At 30.3% G+C, this 18,842-nt stretch overlaps 1 protein-coding gene across 5 annotated transcripts; it reads right to left on the bottom strand.

Moving 5' to 3' along the window:
- Window positions 1-291: 291 nt before the first annotated feature.
- LOC129311656 (uncharacterized) lies at window positions 292-5,046 on the bottom strand. 5 transcript variants are annotated; one of them, XM_054954048.1, is made up of 6 exons: window positions 4,820-5,046; window positions 4,484-4,624; window positions 4,235-4,352; window positions 4,038-4,089; window positions 1,854-3,528; window positions 292-849 (listed from the first exon to the last, which is right to left on the bottom strand). In XM_054954048.1, exons 5-6 carry the CDS (start codon window positions 3,523-3,525, stop codon window positions 491-493), a joined length of 2,031 nt encoding a protein of 676 aa, XP_054810023.1. In that variant the 5' UTR covers window positions 3,526-3,528; window positions 4,038-4,089; window positions 4,235-4,352; window positions 4,484-4,624; window positions 4,820-5,046; the 3' UTR covers window positions 292-490. The 5 variants fall into 5 exon arrangements, with proteins under 5 accessions (XP_054810023.1, XP_054810024.1, XP_054810022.1 ...); XM_054954049.1 differs by having other exon boundaries at window positions 4,038-4,352; XM_054954047.1 differs by having other exon boundaries at window positions 1,854-4,089.
- Between the last annotated feature and the right edge of the window lie 13,796 nt (window positions 5,047-18,842).

Raw genomic sequence — 18,842 nt, 5'->3', positions numbered from 1 at the left:
AGTTTTGAACTTTTTAATAATTGAAGAGTTGTAAATTGTAACTATAAGAATAAATAATCAAAAAGTTATATTTTATTATTGTTAGATTTTTGGATGATTATAATTCTATAATTATTATTGTATTTATATCTTATATTAGAAATTAATATTAGGTTTAGTTGAATATTTTCATGATTGATTTTTTTATTTAAATTATATTATTTTAATCATGATTAGTTTGCCCTCCGAGTTGACTCCCGATTCAACCCAATTAAACCACTAACCCATCACCCATTAGCTTGACCAGTTCAATAATCGATCTAGTTTTCAACACCTTGCATTTATTCATTACAAAGGAATAAGGCAAAGTATAGATTATGCTGGAAAAACAGAACTCACTGCGCAGCCTGATTACTATTACATGTTTATTCAAATGAATTTTGACCACGACCTCTATAATATACAAAATTATACAACATCATTCAATTTTATTATCCCTTAATTTACAATTCTAAGGACTTCCTTTGCATTCTAGAGGCAAATCGTCCAACCAGGAATCATCCCAAAGAGGGCCTGATGAAGATTCCATTTCAGTGAACCATTCACCACCAACATCTATTTCATCATAGATAATAGGTCCAAATTTTGATTCCCTACGTTGGGAAATGGCTTGTAACCACAGATTGCACTGCACAAAAACCAGATCGTTGAATTTTTCCAGCTCCACGTTGTTGCGTTTCTTGTTATGTATACTCTCGAAAGTGCTCCAATTCCACTTGCACCAATGTGAACTACAGGGTTGGCTTAATATCCGGATTGCAGCTCTCTGAAGTGTGGGGATTTCATAACCATATCCTGCCCACCAGTCACCTGGAGATCCACAAATTTGACTAAGTACTTGAGTTTTAGAACAAACGCACAACATGCATGTTCGGTTCAGATAAACACGAAGCCAGACTGTCCCCAAAACACACAGACTCGTCAAAAATTTTAAGGCAGTCCACCTCCGCCCCATTCATTTGAAGGGGAATGATAGTTTAGTTCCAGAAGTTCAATTTAAGAACAGTTAGGTCCCAAAAAATTTTTAGTGAAAGATGAATAATAAATACTACAACAATAAGCTTAGTCTCACTAGGTAAGGAGCTGAGGGAAACGAATGGTAACACCAGAATGAGTAACAAAAACCAATTTAGACAATTGTAAATATGAGAATCTCAATTGCAAATCACTAAGAGTGATTTATGAGACTTGAATACTTGATTTGCAATTTAAACTCTCACATTTGCAGCTCATCTTTCACGAAAATTTCTTGAAGTCTAATTATTATTAAATTGATCTTCTGGGATCTAAGTGTTATTTTCCCACTATTTGACACGTTGCTTATAATCATCATTGTACCTAAAAGTTGAACTTTTTTCCAAGCTGCAGTGTTGCACTCATTATGGCAGCAAAAATTAAAATATACAATTCTTTTTTATTCCATCACTAGATATCCGAGGAAACCTAGGATATTATCATCTTTTACGCAAACTAATCTAAACCGCATTATGTGAGATTTTTATTACTAACAGCACCCTAATGAGTACTTCAAAAATGTCTGTGGTATATTTATTTATTGTAACTGCATATCTTAGAACTTGAACTCGAGACTCCAAAATAATACGATTTCAGATCATTCAACTAATTGGATCAAATGCCCTTCGGTTGAAAAATATTAAAGTTCCAGTGACAGAATGCAACATAAACTAATTTTGGCATAGACTAAATGATGAAAAGCAACTTGTGCAACAATAACCACGTAGCAAAAGACGTATAAACCCATTCCAACAATAACCCTGACAACAAATTGTTCGGCTGCTAGAGATGACACATACCTGGGGCGTTTAGTGTTCTGCCCAAGATAGCAAAGTCAGTTCCGAGTGCGCCTTGTGCATTGATGTAAATAGGATGTTCTTTAGTGATTTCCATTTTATCTATATCTGTAGTGGCCATCTTAAGCATCACTTCTTGAAATCCATTCCTCATCCGCAAATCCATTTTGAAGTTTGGACTGTAGAAGATTGAAGGATTAAGAAATGCAGCTGCAGCATGTAATGATGAATGAAGTTGCCTGTTCCATCTCCTATCAATTATATCCCAGATTGGCAAGTATTTCTCTTCGATTCCCTTATAATAGGACTTAATCAGAACCTTTGTTCTCTCAATTCCCTCATATATATAACCCATGGCAGGCATGTCCCCATCAACCATCCTTAGGATTTTAATCAAGGGATCAGAAACACACACAGCTTCATGTGCATATTTCCAAAAGCTATCTAAAAATAACAATGACTTGATAGCTTGTGCATCTGGATGTCTGCTATATATGGAAGATAACCACTCTGCATGTGAAAACATATGCTTTAAATTATCCTCCTGTACCACTACAGACCTCAAGGAAAGAAAATTAGAGACAAATCTATTAATTCTTGGCCTGATCAATTCCCTTCCGCCAGTGAACTTTCTCATCATATTCAGAATCCATGTATGACTATAAATATATTGGGTGATAGTCTTTGCCTCCTCCAGCACTGTACCTACCCAATCTTGCCTACCAATGTCCTCTAACATCTTATCAATACAATAAGCAGCACAAGGAGACCAAAACAATGAACTATACTTTGACATGAGAAGCCTTCCAACATAAACATAATTAGCAGTGGTGTTAGTTATAACCTGAACAACATTTTCTACACCAACCTCCAAAACAACAGACTCCATCAATTCAAACAAGTAAGTAGCATCATCTTCATGACCAGAAACGTCAACCAGCTTAGAGAACAGTGTCCCTTTCAAACATGCAACAGAAAATACCAGTAGTGATTTTGTCCTGCCATCGGACCAGCTATCACACAAGATTGTGCATCCTGTTTCTTTCCAATTATTTCTGTATTTCTTATGGCGATCGTGAATGTCACTTTTCACTTTTTCCCAAAGACTAGACCTCAATCTCTCATAACTCGGACCCTTGTATCCTTCCCCACAGGAGGCTACAGCATCCACCATCTGCTGATAATACATGGATTTAGCTGCACTAAAAGGAATACAGTTATGGAGGAAAAATATTGCCATCTTTTTATCAGCATCATCCTGCTTTTGCTTATCAGGATCATCCACTAATGGTTGGGCAACTGCGGAAGGATGTGGAATTAATAAAGATGGACATGCACTGTCATTCTGCCCGTTAGATACCTTGTTAGGATGAAAGCCACCACTAGCAGAAGAGCTATTCTGTTGACCATTTGCTGCAGCTACTTGATCCACCTTTTGTTTTTTTGGAGCCTTCTGTTTCTTCGGAGTGCTTAATATATTCAAAATATGGTCCCGTACATCAGCAGGAACTTCAGTGCAGGGAACAATGTCCTTGTTTTTTACTTGAGCCAAGTGAAATTTCATCCTGTATACTCCTCCACTGAACTCCCGTTGACAATAATTACACCTGACCTTCTGTCTTGTTGCATCAACAAGAACACAGTGTTCCCAACAGGCATCTCTTCCTCGAACCATTATCTTGGTAAGCATGGTAAAGACAGTAATATTGTTATAAAATGAAAATCTGGAATCTAAATAGGAGTTTTCAGAAAATGAGAAAAAACTAATAATGAATGAAGATAAACCGCAACTAATGCTATCAAATCAATGGGAAGTTTTACCATGTTAAGTAAGAAAATTGCACAGTTCTTGGAAGAAGACATTGAATAAAATCATTAACAATTTTCAGAAGGGACGCACTTTCAGATTCATTCCACTATTAAATAAAATTTGAAATCGCCATAATAAACTATGCAAAAGATTCATGTGCACAGTGAGACAGGAAGATTGTGTTAATGCGGCTGTGTGTTGTGAGAGAGTAAGCGAGGGATGAATCTTTTATGGTAAGCAGATAGCAAGATGATCCAAGAGAATCAAAAGCATTAAAAATGAAAGAAACCACCATTACTTCATTGATTCTTGCATATTTCCTTCGGACAATTTGATGAAAGTAAGTGGTCCATAAAATAGTTAATCAACTATCATACCTAATCCAAGTTGCAGATTCCAACAGCTATATTCTTGATCTATTCTTACATTCTTCAAAAAAAATAAGCCGAATGTAGTCATCACAACATAAGTAAGAATGACTTATCTATGCTTTCTCAAAAAATAAGCCGAATGTAGACAATTTAAAAAAAATACAAAGGAAGTAATATTTCAAAAGAAGCTGCGAATTCAAAACCTGTCAAGCTGACTGTTGTGAAGATCCCTCTAACTGACGCAGAGTATATATCTGGAGTAAATGTGCATGGCAACACAAAAAGCTACTAGGTATCTTGAGCAATGTTGATTAATCATCCCTAAATACAAATAGCAGAAGTTGAATGTAAATGCTTAGCCATTATAGAATATTCAACATCAGCCAGGACAGGATGCTAAACCACAAACTACGGAAAATTAAATGGTATCAAGTTGATTAAACAAAGGGTACCAGGTTTCTTCGCATATCGTTTCAGTTCCCCATGATTTCTTTTCCCATTCTCAGTCGCGTCATTGTTTTGACAAAATGGTCAAGGCAACAAATTGGCCCAAGTTACTGCTTCCTTTTGCACAAGAAGGCACCTCTTGAACACTGGAAATGTACAGTAGTTTATTCTTATGATAAAAAACCATGGTGCAAATGAAAAGCATAGAAAGTAAAGGGCAAACTAATAGAATTGGAATTCCCTGGAAATTTACTTGAAGAAAAGAAATGTCAATGTTATTATCTGCGGCCAAACGGAGGCATAGAGCAGAATATCGAGAAAAACAACGGGAGAGAAGGTACCTGCTCGCTGTGAGAGTGAGAGAATCCAAAAAGAACTCGTCAGTATGCAGGTCGGAGAAAAAGATTGGAGTAGTCGGACGCAACAGCAATATTGATCGGCGGCTATCGGAGGGAATAGAGCCAATCCGAGGAAATGGAAAATCACGCCGATAAATTAGTGGTCCTCGCCAGGATTGCTTCCGAGGAGGCGTGGAGATTAGAAAATCGTGTAGTGGGAATTTTTGGTGCCCATAAAAGATCGTTTCGTTTCCCCCATTTTTAATAATAATGAAACTTCCAGTCCTCTAAATTTATTAAGTGCTCCATTTAATCATTTAATTTTAATTTTTATTAATTTAACTTTTTTGATTTATTTAAATTATCATGTTAGATGTTGGTTCTTTTAAATTTTAAAATATAAATTAATTCTTAAATTAAGATAATATATAAAAGGAACAATTTTATTAAAGTGTCTTAAATGTAACATAATTTCAAACGCTACCTAAAAAAAAAATAAAATTTATTGTAGGTTTGGGGGATTGAAATAAAATAAATTTAGTTAAATAACTAAAATGTTCTTTACTTATAATTAACATTACATAATAAGTCAAGTTATATTTTTTATAAATAATATTATTAGATTAACAAGTCAAGTTATAATTTGTACGAGTAATATTATTGTAATAACAAATCAGGTTATAATTTTTACAAGCAATATAACTAAAATAACATGTAATATTATAGTTTTTATAAGTAATATTAATAAAATAATAAGTTAAATTATGATTTTTATAAATAACATTATTATAATAAAAAAATTAAGTTATGATTTTTACAAATAACATTAGTAGAATAATAAGTTAAATTAAGGTTTTAACAATTAATGTTAATATCATAAGAATAACAAAAAATTATTTTATTCTACTAGTGTTACTTGTAAAATCCGTAACTTGACTAGTTATTTTATTAATATTACTTATAAAAATTGCAAGTTGACTTATTATTTTAATAATATTAATTTTAATTAAAGGGCATTGTGATCATTTAATTAAGAAAATTTATTTTATTTTAGTCCTCTGAGCATCCAGTAAAATTTCAAAAAATGTTGGATTCCATTTGAAATTACATCACATCCTAAAGACTTTAATAAAATTCTCCCCATATAAAATATATTAATAATTTGACACATATATATATATATATAAATGAAAAAAGATTACTTCCAAATTAGTTTAATTTTTATCAATCAATTTTCTCGCCATCTGTTTTATTTTTTTTAATCTTGAGTTTTTTTTCCTACTTAAATAATTACTCTTGCTTTTATTAATATGCTGTAAACAATTATTTGTCTATATCAGCAAATTTTACAAGTGTTATTTGCTCTCCCACTAATTAAGACAAAATTAATAACTAAGACAAATGTAAGAGATAAGATTAATAAAAATTAAATTTAAAAAATTAAATCGATAATTGAGGTGAATTTGAGACACTAAAAATTTTATTATTTTTTATATATTAAAAAATAGAATAACACTTGTTTTCCATAAAAAAAAGATTAAGATTTAAACTGTCCCGTGAAAAGTTAATTTGTTTAACATATATGAAGTATTAAAATGTACAACTAGGGAGACTTGCATCTGCTCAGGGAACTCGCACACTTGAAAAATCAAATTAAATCGTTTTTACGAAAATATTAAATTATAAATTATTCTTTTAATGTACTAAAAATAGTACTAAAATCAATAAAAAGATTACAAGCTAAGTAAGAAATATTCCCTCTTTTCACCACCACCACCAGTAGCAGCAGCAGATAATAAGGTGGTGGTTGATTAAAGACACCATAAAGGGCTTGAATAGCTAACAAATAAGCACATTGGTTAGCTTCCCATTACATGAAGATTCAAATTAATATTTCAATTTGTAATGCCTTCATGACATTATCATATAATCCTACACTGATTCTACTAATCATTATAAAATTATTTATTTTAAAAGTTTGGCATCACAGATAAAACATTTTTAAAATTATTTAATAATATATCCAAGATATAAAATATTACACAGCAGAAGCATCATGCAATGACACTTCAAGGTCAACTAAAAAACATGTGCAATCAATCAAATTAATTCAAGCAAGGGCCACGTGTTGCGGCTCGTGCCACATGTGCCGCGGCATGTGGCACAGAGACCTCAACATCACTCTTTGTATTGTATACCGTGGCATGTTATCCCTTATTGTCACACGCGCCGTGGCGCACATATTAGAATCTGCTGTCAAATTTTAGATTCTGATATGAATTTCAGATATGTACCATTTTTACATTCGATATTTGATTGGGGTGATTTAAGTGTCAACACGAAACTTGTTTCAAAATCTAACCAATGACACTGGTTTCATTTCAATTCAATATCCCATTTAAAAGTTAGACACTCAAGTGTACTTTAACCATTTTAAATCAAAATTGGCCACTTGAGTACCTCCAAATGAAACCATATGTCATTAGTCATTTTTAGGGCCTTAACTATGTCTAAAAGGACAAATACCACCTGATTGAATAATTCAAATCCTATCATCACACATATACACATGTTTGGCCTGTAAACTGCCCATTACATGTAACTTGGGCAAAATTCACATTTCTTAAATTTCATTCATACACAAGGCCAATTTCACATATATACCACACAATCGTCATATTCGCACACATTATCCTTCATCTACTAGCCCACACTCATTTTCACCACATATACACAAGTTCATTGGGCTAGAATTCAAAAGTTACCACACACACGTTCACAAGTTATGCATAAATGCTGATTCCTATAAAAACTTTTACACAAAACCAGTACTATTATACTCAATTTCATTACACTAACTTACAATAGGCTTTTCAAAGAAATCTCTACTCAACTCGTTTTCCTTTCCCTTTGCTCTACCACTACCAGGACTTGAAAAATATAAATAACCATGGGTAAGATCAAAATCTCAGTAACCAATATAGTTCATTTAATGCCTATTAGCATAAATAACCATGTCAAAGTAACAAAATTATAGTAATAATATATATACATCAAAACATATTGAATTTCCTCTTTTAAAGCATTTCCACACAATTTCCACAATAGCATGATTATCTAGCCACCGAACCTCTAATGCTCCTCGACACAAAACCATAGACTTTATTAGATCAATCGCACATTAACTCGAGCTCACTTTTAATGGTAGAGACACCTAGTCAAAGATAATCTATCCTACTTATGGACTATGGTTTCTCTCTTCTCACATACTTGTGATTGAGGCGTTGTTGACTCCTAATCATATCCTAACAGGTACTAAGGAGTTGTTTGATTGTTCGGATGTCTCATAGTAATAGTCTTAATATAATGTTGTACCAAATTACCTATGGTACTTGCCTATATAATGTTGCACCGAATGTCTCATGGTGCCAACCTGACCATATAAATTTGTTCACTCACATTTCCACACACACACATCCACACATACCTTGGGTGAACTCCCACCCCCTCTGATCATGCTTTTTGCACATATTTCCCCAATTTTTCACAATTTAAACTACATACATATATGCATGCATACAATACATACATACATATATATATATATATATATTCAATCAAAGCTAGAAACCATCAACTTTTATCTCACAAAATTGATTTCATGCTAAAAACCATTTACAATGCTAAATCATGCATAAAACTCATGGAACAACAAGTTTCAAAATTTTATATTTACTTTTACACAGTTATAATAGCTAATCAACATAACAAACTATATGGTTACCTCAAACCTTCTGTCTAATAAAAAGGGTTACCTGTGTTTCACAACGCTATTCGAGTTTCTTTCACTATTCAACTTGTCGTATGCAAGGATCTACACCAAATTGACAAACCAAAGTCAATTTCACCATTGACAAAAATGCCAATTACAATAACTAAGGACCTAATCACTATCATTTCCAGTATTTATACTCGTTCACGCGTATTATAACCTATTATCACTCAATACAAGTTTTTACCTTTACCTAGTCAAATTTCTCTTACTACACTCTCTCTAAATTAGGTAAATTGAGCCTATAGCTTTAAAGCTTTATTGTTCCGACTCAAACCAATCACAAAGTACTAATTTAGTGCCAGAGGACCTTTCTATTACTATAAGGTAAGAAATGATTTCCTTAAAACTTTTAAATTCAAATTCTCAATGTTAAAACTAAGAGAAAATAAGGTAAATTAGAGGTTAAGGTAGTACAAGACTTACCCGATTAGTAATAGTCGAAAATGTCATCCTTTCTCCTGAAATCACTTGCCCTAGTAGAGCACCTACTCTTCTCCACGCATGAATCCCTTCTTCCTTATTTCCTTTTTGTTTTCCATGAGCATACATGTCCCTATTTGGCCAGATTTTGCACAATGAGCCACTGCACATTCATCCTTAGCCGTGGCGTGTGGCACAGTGACGAAAACCCTCACCATACTCACATGCTCCTCTTCGAAATGCTATGCTTCTATTTATATCTATTTATATAATATCCTAATGTATCAAAATAATATTTCACAACCCATTATCCTAATTTCATATTAAATCACAAATTCATTCCTTAATTAGCATTAATGCAGGACATTAGAAATTCAAGATGTTACATAATCTCTATATAAAAATAATATAAGCTTGGTTAATAATATGCATAAAAGGTCTTAAGTAGCATCAGGTCTCCTTGTCACACTCGAAACGATGCAAAAAGTGTGTGAGAGTAAAGATTTCAATCTTTGAGGTGAAAACCAATTGAATGGGAATTGCCATCAAAATTTTAAGAAAAATCTTTAAAAACTATTTAAAGGCATTAAGGAATGGTTTGTGTAATCAAAGATTGGGTCCGAGAGTCAATTGTGTGTAGGGAAGGTGTTAGATGCACCATAACATCCGTTCGTGACAATGGTTATCCAATATTAATTGTACTAAATTAATATAATTTTAAAGTTATTTTAGTTACCATTTCTTATTCACATGTTTGATATCAAAAATGATAATAATAAAATGAGAAATATTTATTTATTTACAAGATTGAACTTGACCCAAAATTAAAGTCTGGAGCCTACATATCCTATAATAAGGATTAAAGTCTATAGGGTTCAGGATTGTAATTTTGTTTGTTGGTATTTTTTTTGGAAGAGAAATTAATTATAAATAACTTACTACTCCCTCTATCCCAAATTATAGAAAACTTTTGAGGGAGTTTTTCCATCCCAAAATATAAGACACTTTAGGTAGATTAAGGTTTCATTAAATGCACCAATTTTAATATTACCCTTTCTCTCTCTATAATTCATTTCTGTCCCTTCTCTTTTTAATGTATTAAGTGATAGGTATTTTTGGATGTTTATATTTTTGTTTTGGAAGGATAAAATTGCTAAGTGTATTTAATGAGTTTTATTAGTATGTAAGATTTTGTTTAAAAGTATCTTATAATTTGAGATAAAGGGAGTATTTTGCAAATAAAACAAGTTTATGAAATTTTGAAATAAGAAAAAGAAGAAGAAAGGAAAAAAAAAAACACTCTATTATAACAGATTTTAAAATCTTTTTCTTTTTTCTAGATATTTTGTAAACTTAATCATTGTACCTGCAGAGCTTTATTGGCTAACATGATAGTATGATTATTCTTATTGTCTACAGAAATTTTAGAATCTCATAAGATAAAAGAATTAAATAGCTTAATTTACTTATTAATTTATTAATTATATATATATATATTAAAAAATTTTAATCATCATATCTGTGGAGTCTTATTATTTACATGATAATATAATTATCTTAAATATCTGCGGCGATTCAAAAATCTCAAGAGACAAAAGGATTAAATAATATTTATATACTTTTGATTGGCTAACATGATAGTATGATTATTCTTATTGTCTACAGAAATTTTAGAATCTCATAAGATAAAAGAATTAAATAGCTTAATTTACTTATTAATTCATTAATTAATATATATATATATATTAAAAGAATTTTAATCATCATATCTATGGAGTCTTATTATTTACATGATAATATAATTATCTTAAATAGCTGTGGCGATTCAAAAATCTCAGGAGACAAAAGGATTAAATAATATTTATATACTTTTGATTAATATTTTAATCATATATATTTTTTAATTTCTTAAAAAAATTCTAATTGTTATACTTGTAGAGCCTTATTGACTCACATGTTAATAAGATTATCCTAGATATCTGCAAAGATTTAAAAATCTCATATGACAAACAGAGTATCCTCTTATATTTACTAATATATCTTCAAACTCCTTAATTTGGATATCTCATGATACAAGCAATGCAATCATGATATCATAATTTTTGAGAAAGGAATAAATTTAACCAAGGAAGCCATAGATTGCTAATCCATATTCAAGCATTTAAATGGTTTTAAACATGCATAAATCATGAAGCCAGAACAAGCACTCATTCAGCACATGTACATTCAAAATTAAACAAGTGAGCATCCCTTGCCAAATTCCCCATCCATCCATTCTACAGGATAAATGCACACACAAAATCCATTACAGCACTACCAAATCTTCAAGTAGAATATATTATCGAAACCTTTATTGAGGTAGACATAAATCTTTTAGCTGAAAATTCTCAAATGAAAACTAATGGATCATTTTCAACATTTAAACAACATAATCATGACTCAAGTTTCCTCACCCCCAAAATTAATCTAACCTTTGCATGCTTAACATTAAGCTTGCTTAGAAATTAAGAATAGGAATCAAACATAAATATTTTAATCTACCAACATAGGTAAATTTGGAAACCTATTAGACTACTTCTTCCTACCTTCCTCATTACCATGATTCCGTTCCTCTTCTATGAGTGCTTTGATTGTTCTTCACTAGCTCTATGTCTTCTTCATTCTCTCTTTCTCTCTCTCTCTCATTCTATTGTGTTCTCCAAGCTCATACCACACCTAAACTCGAATGCTTTCTCTAAAGTTGGACTTCTCTTTCTCTCCTGATTTTCTCCTTGCTTTTAACCTTTTTCTCTTATAGCTCTCCTCTCCCTTATTCTACTTTTTTTTTCTTCTCCTCTTGAATTTTTTTTCTTCACATCTCAGACTTCCCTCTTTATATAGAGGATAAATAACATACCTAGATTCCATAAATCTATAAAAACTAAAATGATTCAGCCTTCTCCTTCATCACATGGTGTCAAATTTCATCTCTTGCAAAGCCCTTCTTCTTCAACACATGACTTTGGTCTTTCCTCTTCTTGCTAAACTTTGCCATCTAGTCTAAAAAGTAGAAGCAATAAAGGATTTATTAGAGCTTGCGTGTGAGGTGATAGATGCCTATGTGCCTAACTTTGCATTTTGACCTCTGAGAAGTGACCATGGAGAACTATGGAGGTGAGTCGTTTGGTTCACTATGAAGACTCGAGGGATTTTGATTTGAAGGTTTAAATGTTGAGTTTAACCTCTTATTACTATTATTTATTGCTTTTTTTGTTTTCTTCTTCTTTTTTGTTTTATCATTTTGCAAAAATAACCAAAGTATCCTAAAGATTTATTTGTTTAAATGGATTTTATAGAGATAAAGATTTATGGTGATTTTCCTTAGCTATGTTTTTTAATGATTTTATGATAATTTTTCCTTTAATTTTGATTTTTAAAGAAAGTTTATCTAGATTAAAGAATCTTTATTAGTCCTATATTTTCTTACTTCCTAATTTTTTCAAAAAATAATATTTTCTAATTTTTTTTAATTTTCTAAATTCATTATTTTAACTAACTAAAGGAAATAAAATTATAGCAAGCGAAGATTATCTAGGTTAAAATAAAATTAAATCCTATTAATTTTTTTATCTTTTTATCTATATCTTTTAAAATTTTATTTTTTGGTTAAATTAAATTATTATTATTATTATTTTAAATGTATGGACAAAATAGAGTGTTCATACTTATAATCAAATTAATAGCCTCCACATAGCTAGTGAAGACTTTTACATTTTGAATATTCTTATCCCAACATAACTAGAGTCCATAAATGATACCAATCAATTAATGATAGCAGAAGTGTAAATACTCATAGTAGCATTAAAACCACAAATCTATTATTTTTAAAATACTTATAGTAGCATTAAAATACATCATACAAGAGAAATGATGGGTATTTTTAAAACCCACCATGTAAAGTTTAAAATTTAGATTATAAAAATATTATTTGTAACAAGAGCATAATTTTTAAGATGGTATGTCAACAATATTCACCTTTCAATTACAAAAAAAATTAATGTATTAAAATTAATTTATAGTGGATCATTTATATATTACAGTACTATGATGATTTTTATATTATAGAATTCAAGAATGCAAAAATAAATAAGATAATTGAAGAATGGTATCAATATATGTTTCAAGTATGGATCTCGCACAAAAAAAATTAATAGAACTATTTAGAAGAAGTAGCTAGGATGTTTATAGTTTTAATACGTAGTTTACTTTGGAAATTAGTTTACTTTATAAAATTACATTTGTTTAGTTGATAAATTAGTATAAGAGATGTTTCATTGATTAATTTTGCAATTGAATATAATTTTATTATATTGATATTCGAATTTGTAAATGTTTGAATTGCTGTCTACTGCTATTTTAATTTCCTTAATTAGGGGATTGATATACATAATAGCCCTCGTATTAAAAAAATCATATAATAAATTATGATTATTTAAATAATCATCATTTATCTTATAATATGTGATAGGTAAATGATTTACTCATCATTTATAGTGTTAATAAACGACGAGTAAAATATTTACTTGTCATTTATTCTTTCATTGACAGTTTGGACGTTTAAAAATTATATTTTAAATGATGGTTTTATAACCTTCATTTATTAGGGAACTTTAAATGTTAGCCACATAAATGACATTTATTAGCAATCATTTATGGGCTAAAATAACTATCATTTATTCTTTTTCTTTTTTTGTAGCAGTGAATGAAAGCTTGTTCTTGGCCAATAGCCATAGAAGTACTTTGATATTCTCAAGACCTATACATTGCTGAAGTTTACTCTAGATTGGATCTACTAATGATTTCATTACCTACAAGAAAACAATAAGTAGACTGAACATTAAAAGTTCCATCTTTAGAGGGTTTCCAAGTAAAAATGTCCTCTCCACTCTTAGCTCTTAAAATAGGGGTATGAGCAATAGAGTAAATGACATGGTTAGATAGCCAAATCCCTTTCCTCCTCACATCCCAATTACCCCTTGAGTCAACAAAGTCTACAACTATCTCAGTTGCATTAAAAGAGATATCTAGCTAGATTAACCAGGGTGTATTTATAACATCCTCTAAAAAAAGACCAAAATTCATTAAAACTAACCTAAAATTTATGCAACTCTAAAACTTAACATGGGATTAAGACCAAATCAGGATCCTGCCTTTATGAAATCTACATACAATGCCAGGCAAAAACAGTCCATCCAGAAGAAAGGGCTTCTTTTGCAATGAGTAATCCTACTACGAACCAACTCCACAGGACATACTAGATGATAGCTCCACAAACTAATAAAAAACATAATAGAGGGGTATAACAATTTCAATGATTTATAACAAAAATAGAAAGGATAGTTAGCTAGAAACCACATGCATAAGAATAAGGATAAATGACTATATATCTAGATCAAACCAACCTCACCACTCATATAGAAAATGTGTTATAATGCTCGCCTAAAAAAATTTAAAATAAGGGGAGTAAGGCACGAAATCCCAATAACCAAAGAGTAATTCTAGTCTAAACAAACATACCATAATATAATATAATTTTCTAAAAGGGGTGCATGCTACCAATAATATCATATATGAAAAATAATTCCAAATCAAGTTGTTAACTTTTAACAACTAAGCAATAGTTTCAAAAATGAGTTTCCAAGCTTTATCCATTCATAATTCAACATATAATTATGTATGATTTACATCTATTTCTCATCCCTACTATGGCTGTGTAAGCTTTTAGGCCATTAAGGCAATTGCCTTAGGCCTCATAAAAAATTATTTATATAAGAAATCTATTGATCTTTCCTCTTATAAATTAATTATATTATGATATTAATTGTAGTATGATATATTGGGAATATATGTTATAATATTATTTGTTTTTTCAATTAGTAAAATCTTATCACTCATTCATGGGAAATTTATAAGAAAAAATGATTTTACAAATGTTATGAAATTAAATAGATTATTGAAATGATTTTTTCAACAAGCCGCTATTAAAATGTATGTAAAACCTAATCTTAACGAAAATTGTATAATTCATAAATTATAACACACTAAGCCTTTGTGATAATTTTGCCTTAGGTTTATAATATTCTTCACATAGCCTTGATTCCCTACACTAACACCTTTCTTCTATAACCTATGGGCTATAGTTTAGAGAGTACGCCCATGACTAACCTTATGCAATTCTTGGTTAGAAGTTCTCTACATTCTAGAGGGGGATCATGGAGTGTATCCAATTTACATAGTCTAGCAACCATGATTTAATAAATATCTCACCTACTTTCTCTTTCTACTTTTGAGCCAAGGATATTGAATAAGGAACAATAGGTCTTATATATGTGCCATAACTATAGGCCTTCTTGGTCATAGGAATAGGGATTTTAGGAGCTAGCAATCACTATGTGATAATAAGTGATCATCGATATCCATCAATTCACAATAGTCACATCCCATCCAAAATCATAATAATAAATTTAGAAACACAATATAACATCAGTTATAATTAAAATTCATCATTTACTTAAAAGGATAAAATCCATCACCAATTATACAATTAGGGATAAGAGACTTCCTAAATATATTCCACAAATACTGGGTAGGGTGTACAAAACCGTTTATCAAAATATGATTCCCATAATCAATTCCAACAAGGCAAAACAAACCATTTTCTTAGTCTTCCTTTGAATCCAAACAACTTTAAAACACTAATTTATGCTTCCCAGAATTGTTCTAAAATGTCGAAACAATATCAACTTTAGGCACCATTTTCCAAACTTTTGAAATCATTTTCTAAATCTAGAGCATCCTAATATCAACATTAATATATATATATATATATGTATATATGTATGTATAATTCAAAAACTATTTCATTAAACCTATATTCATACAGTTATCATCAACTCATAGAATTTAATAGCAGGGTTCCATACCAAAAAAGAGGAATTATAATCAAGAAATATAATTGGAAACTCACATGCACAAAAACTATCTATTACACGCACATGTCATAATAAGAATTAAACCTTCAAGTTAAAAAGGTAATAGGGCTGGCTAGAACCACCTTACGTAGCTAAACAATCCATACTTCAATCCAAACAAACAATCCATACTTCAATCCAAAGGTAAGTTCCTGTCTAATCAAAAACCACAGCAAAGCCTACAAGGCCCACAACAACAACTATACTGCAAGGTATGGATCATCACAACTAGTAACATCCTTCTAAGTGTTTGAACTTTCAATTTTATTCTCACCAACAAAAATGATCAAATCTTATACCAGTTTCCTTAATTATATCCCAATAAGTTCTTTCAAAGCAGAAATATCTAGTTCAAAATGACAAACCAAATAAATTCCAAACCCAATGAATCCTTATTATCTTAAGTTTCTAACTGAATAAATTCTTTGGCCAAACCATCATCTAGTTAACCAAGCCAACAATCCCAAGAACATCTAAAATAAATACATCAAAAATCTAAAATTCAACATATATAACCCGATCATACTTTCACATTTCAACAAGTATAACTAAATTATCTTAACCCAATAATCACATTCTTAAACCATCAACTGACCAAAAATTCAAATTTCATCTGCTAACAACCTAGGTTTTCTCTAAACAGTTGTAATATTTAAAATCAATACAAGATTTGGACCTTTGGCTGCCAACAATCAAAGCCATAATAAATCTCAAGTTTATACTGGTAAATAGAATATGAGAAGCAAGAAGAAAAACCACATACCTCAAATCAATATTTGGACGTTTAAACCTCTTGGATTTTCAGCCAAAACCTTAGAAAAACTTACCCCATAAGTTGCTCTTTGTTTCCCCAAACTAAAACCTTCCCTTCTAATTTGATATTCATGCTTTAAAATTATGATTTGTCTTTTGTTTGCCCGTGATCAAACCCTTCACAATTTTATCCACCCCCAGTTGAACTTTGCATTTTGACCAGTTAATGTGAGGCTAATGTCCACGAATAATAAACTTAAAAGCAAACTTCATCCCTTATCTAACATGGGTAGAGGCTCCAATTTCCACTAAAATTACCCTATAACCACCAGAAATAAGAGAGATAACCCTTAATTCATCAATTAATTATATTTTAGACAATTAGTGTTACCAACATCTATTCTTGCAAAAACACCTTGATTTCACTAGAAAAAGGACACTTAAACCCTTAATCAATACTTAAGCCAAAATGTAAGATATTAGGGTGTTACAATATCACTAAAAGACCATTTATCAGTCCAAAAATGTGTAGATTAAAGTTGAAAATATAGATTAACCTTACTAGCACTATAATAAATTTAACCATAGAGGACGAATGCTTTTCCCAATAGACCTCTATTTAACCATCCTCTATATCCAAAGCCATATAGGATGGTTATGTAACCGTCTTATATCGAGGAAAATATGCGATAATTGTTTTCAAACATATTGCTCTTAATTTCAACCAAATGAAAAACCATAAAGGACGATTATTTCCATAATCATCATCTATGTCATCACATAAAGGACGGTTATAGTAACAACCATCCTATATTACCAAGTTTTTTTTAAAAAAAATAAGGGAGCTTCTTTTCTAGTAGCCCCTCTGTAATATAAAAAAATAGAGATACCTAAAAATATTTTAGAACAGCCCAAAAATCAGATTTACACTACTCAATTCAAAATTATAATATTTACATTTTAATTACATCAAAATTATTCTATTTACAGTTCAATGATATAATAAATCAATCATTTTGAACTAAACTAACAATCCCTACAATATCTAAACTATATATGGAGAACTTAACTAATTTATTCCGAAACTAACTATATATTATCACCTCATATTGGATGTGACCTAATTTTCATATACACATTCACTCTAGTCTTTGAGAACTTCATTGATATGTGCATCCTTGAAATGAGTTGTAGCACAATCATTACTACAAAAAAGAAAATAAATTACGGTTATTTTATTATATAAATGACGGTTAATATGTGTCATTTATTCAGTTGACATTTAAAGACCACCAATAATTGATGATTATAAAAACGTCATTTAAAATAAATTTTTTACAAAAGGACAAGCAAAATGAGAATATAAATGATGGGTAAATAAGTTACTCATCATTTAAAGTAAGTATAAATGACGAGTAAATTAATTACACTTTAAATTTACTCATCATTTAAAGTAAGTATAAATGACGGTTATTTATATAACCGTTATTTTTTATGTAATTTTTTTTATACGTGAGCTATTTTTATACCAGCCCCATGTAAAAAGAAATTAAAATAGCAGCAGACAATCATTTCAGATTTGAATATTAATAAAATTTATTGTATTCAATTTCAAAATTAATCAATAAACAAATATAATTACATAAAGTAAACTATTTCTAAAAATAAACTACCCATTAAAAAAAAATTCCTAGCTATGATAATGATGTCCTTCATGAACCTCATGATATAATAGCCATAATCCAAACTTTTTTTTTATCTTGGACACTAAAAATTAAAGAATTGATGAATATGTATTAATGCATTAAATTTCAATTTAATAAATGATTCCAATTACCTTAATTATATTCCAAGTGTAGGCTACATCAAAATTTGTAAAGGACCTTGGAATTGATTGTTTTGTGTTAAAGCGGTATAACACAATCGCCCTAATGAAATAGTAAAAAATATGTCAGTATGAAATTTAAATAATTAAATAAATATGTAAAATACTTTATGCACTTATGTA

The sequence above is a fragment of the Prosopis cineraria genome, unplaced genomic scaffold, assembly GCF_029017545.1.
Source record: "Prosopis cineraria cultivar Desert tree isolate PC_DT_omini unplaced genomic scaffold, ASM2901754v1 PC5, whole genome shotgun sequence".
Lineage (NCBI taxonomy): Eukaryota > Viridiplantae > Streptophyta > Magnoliopsida > Fabales > Fabaceae > Prosopis > Prosopis cineraria.
This window is presented reverse-complemented; position numbering and strand designations above follow the sequence as displayed.

What these genes read in the sequence shown, in the direction of transcription:
- LOC129311656 (XM_054954046.1), bottom strand. Translation starts at nt 3,540, where the DNA reads ATGCTTACCAAGATAATGGTTCGAGGAAGAGATGCCTGTTGGGAACAC. An exon ending in CAGAACACTAAACGCCCCAG is followed by an intron (nt 850 to 1,853) that starts GTATGTGTCATC and finishes GTGGATCTCCAG; the next exon opens with GTGACTGGTGGGCAGGATAT.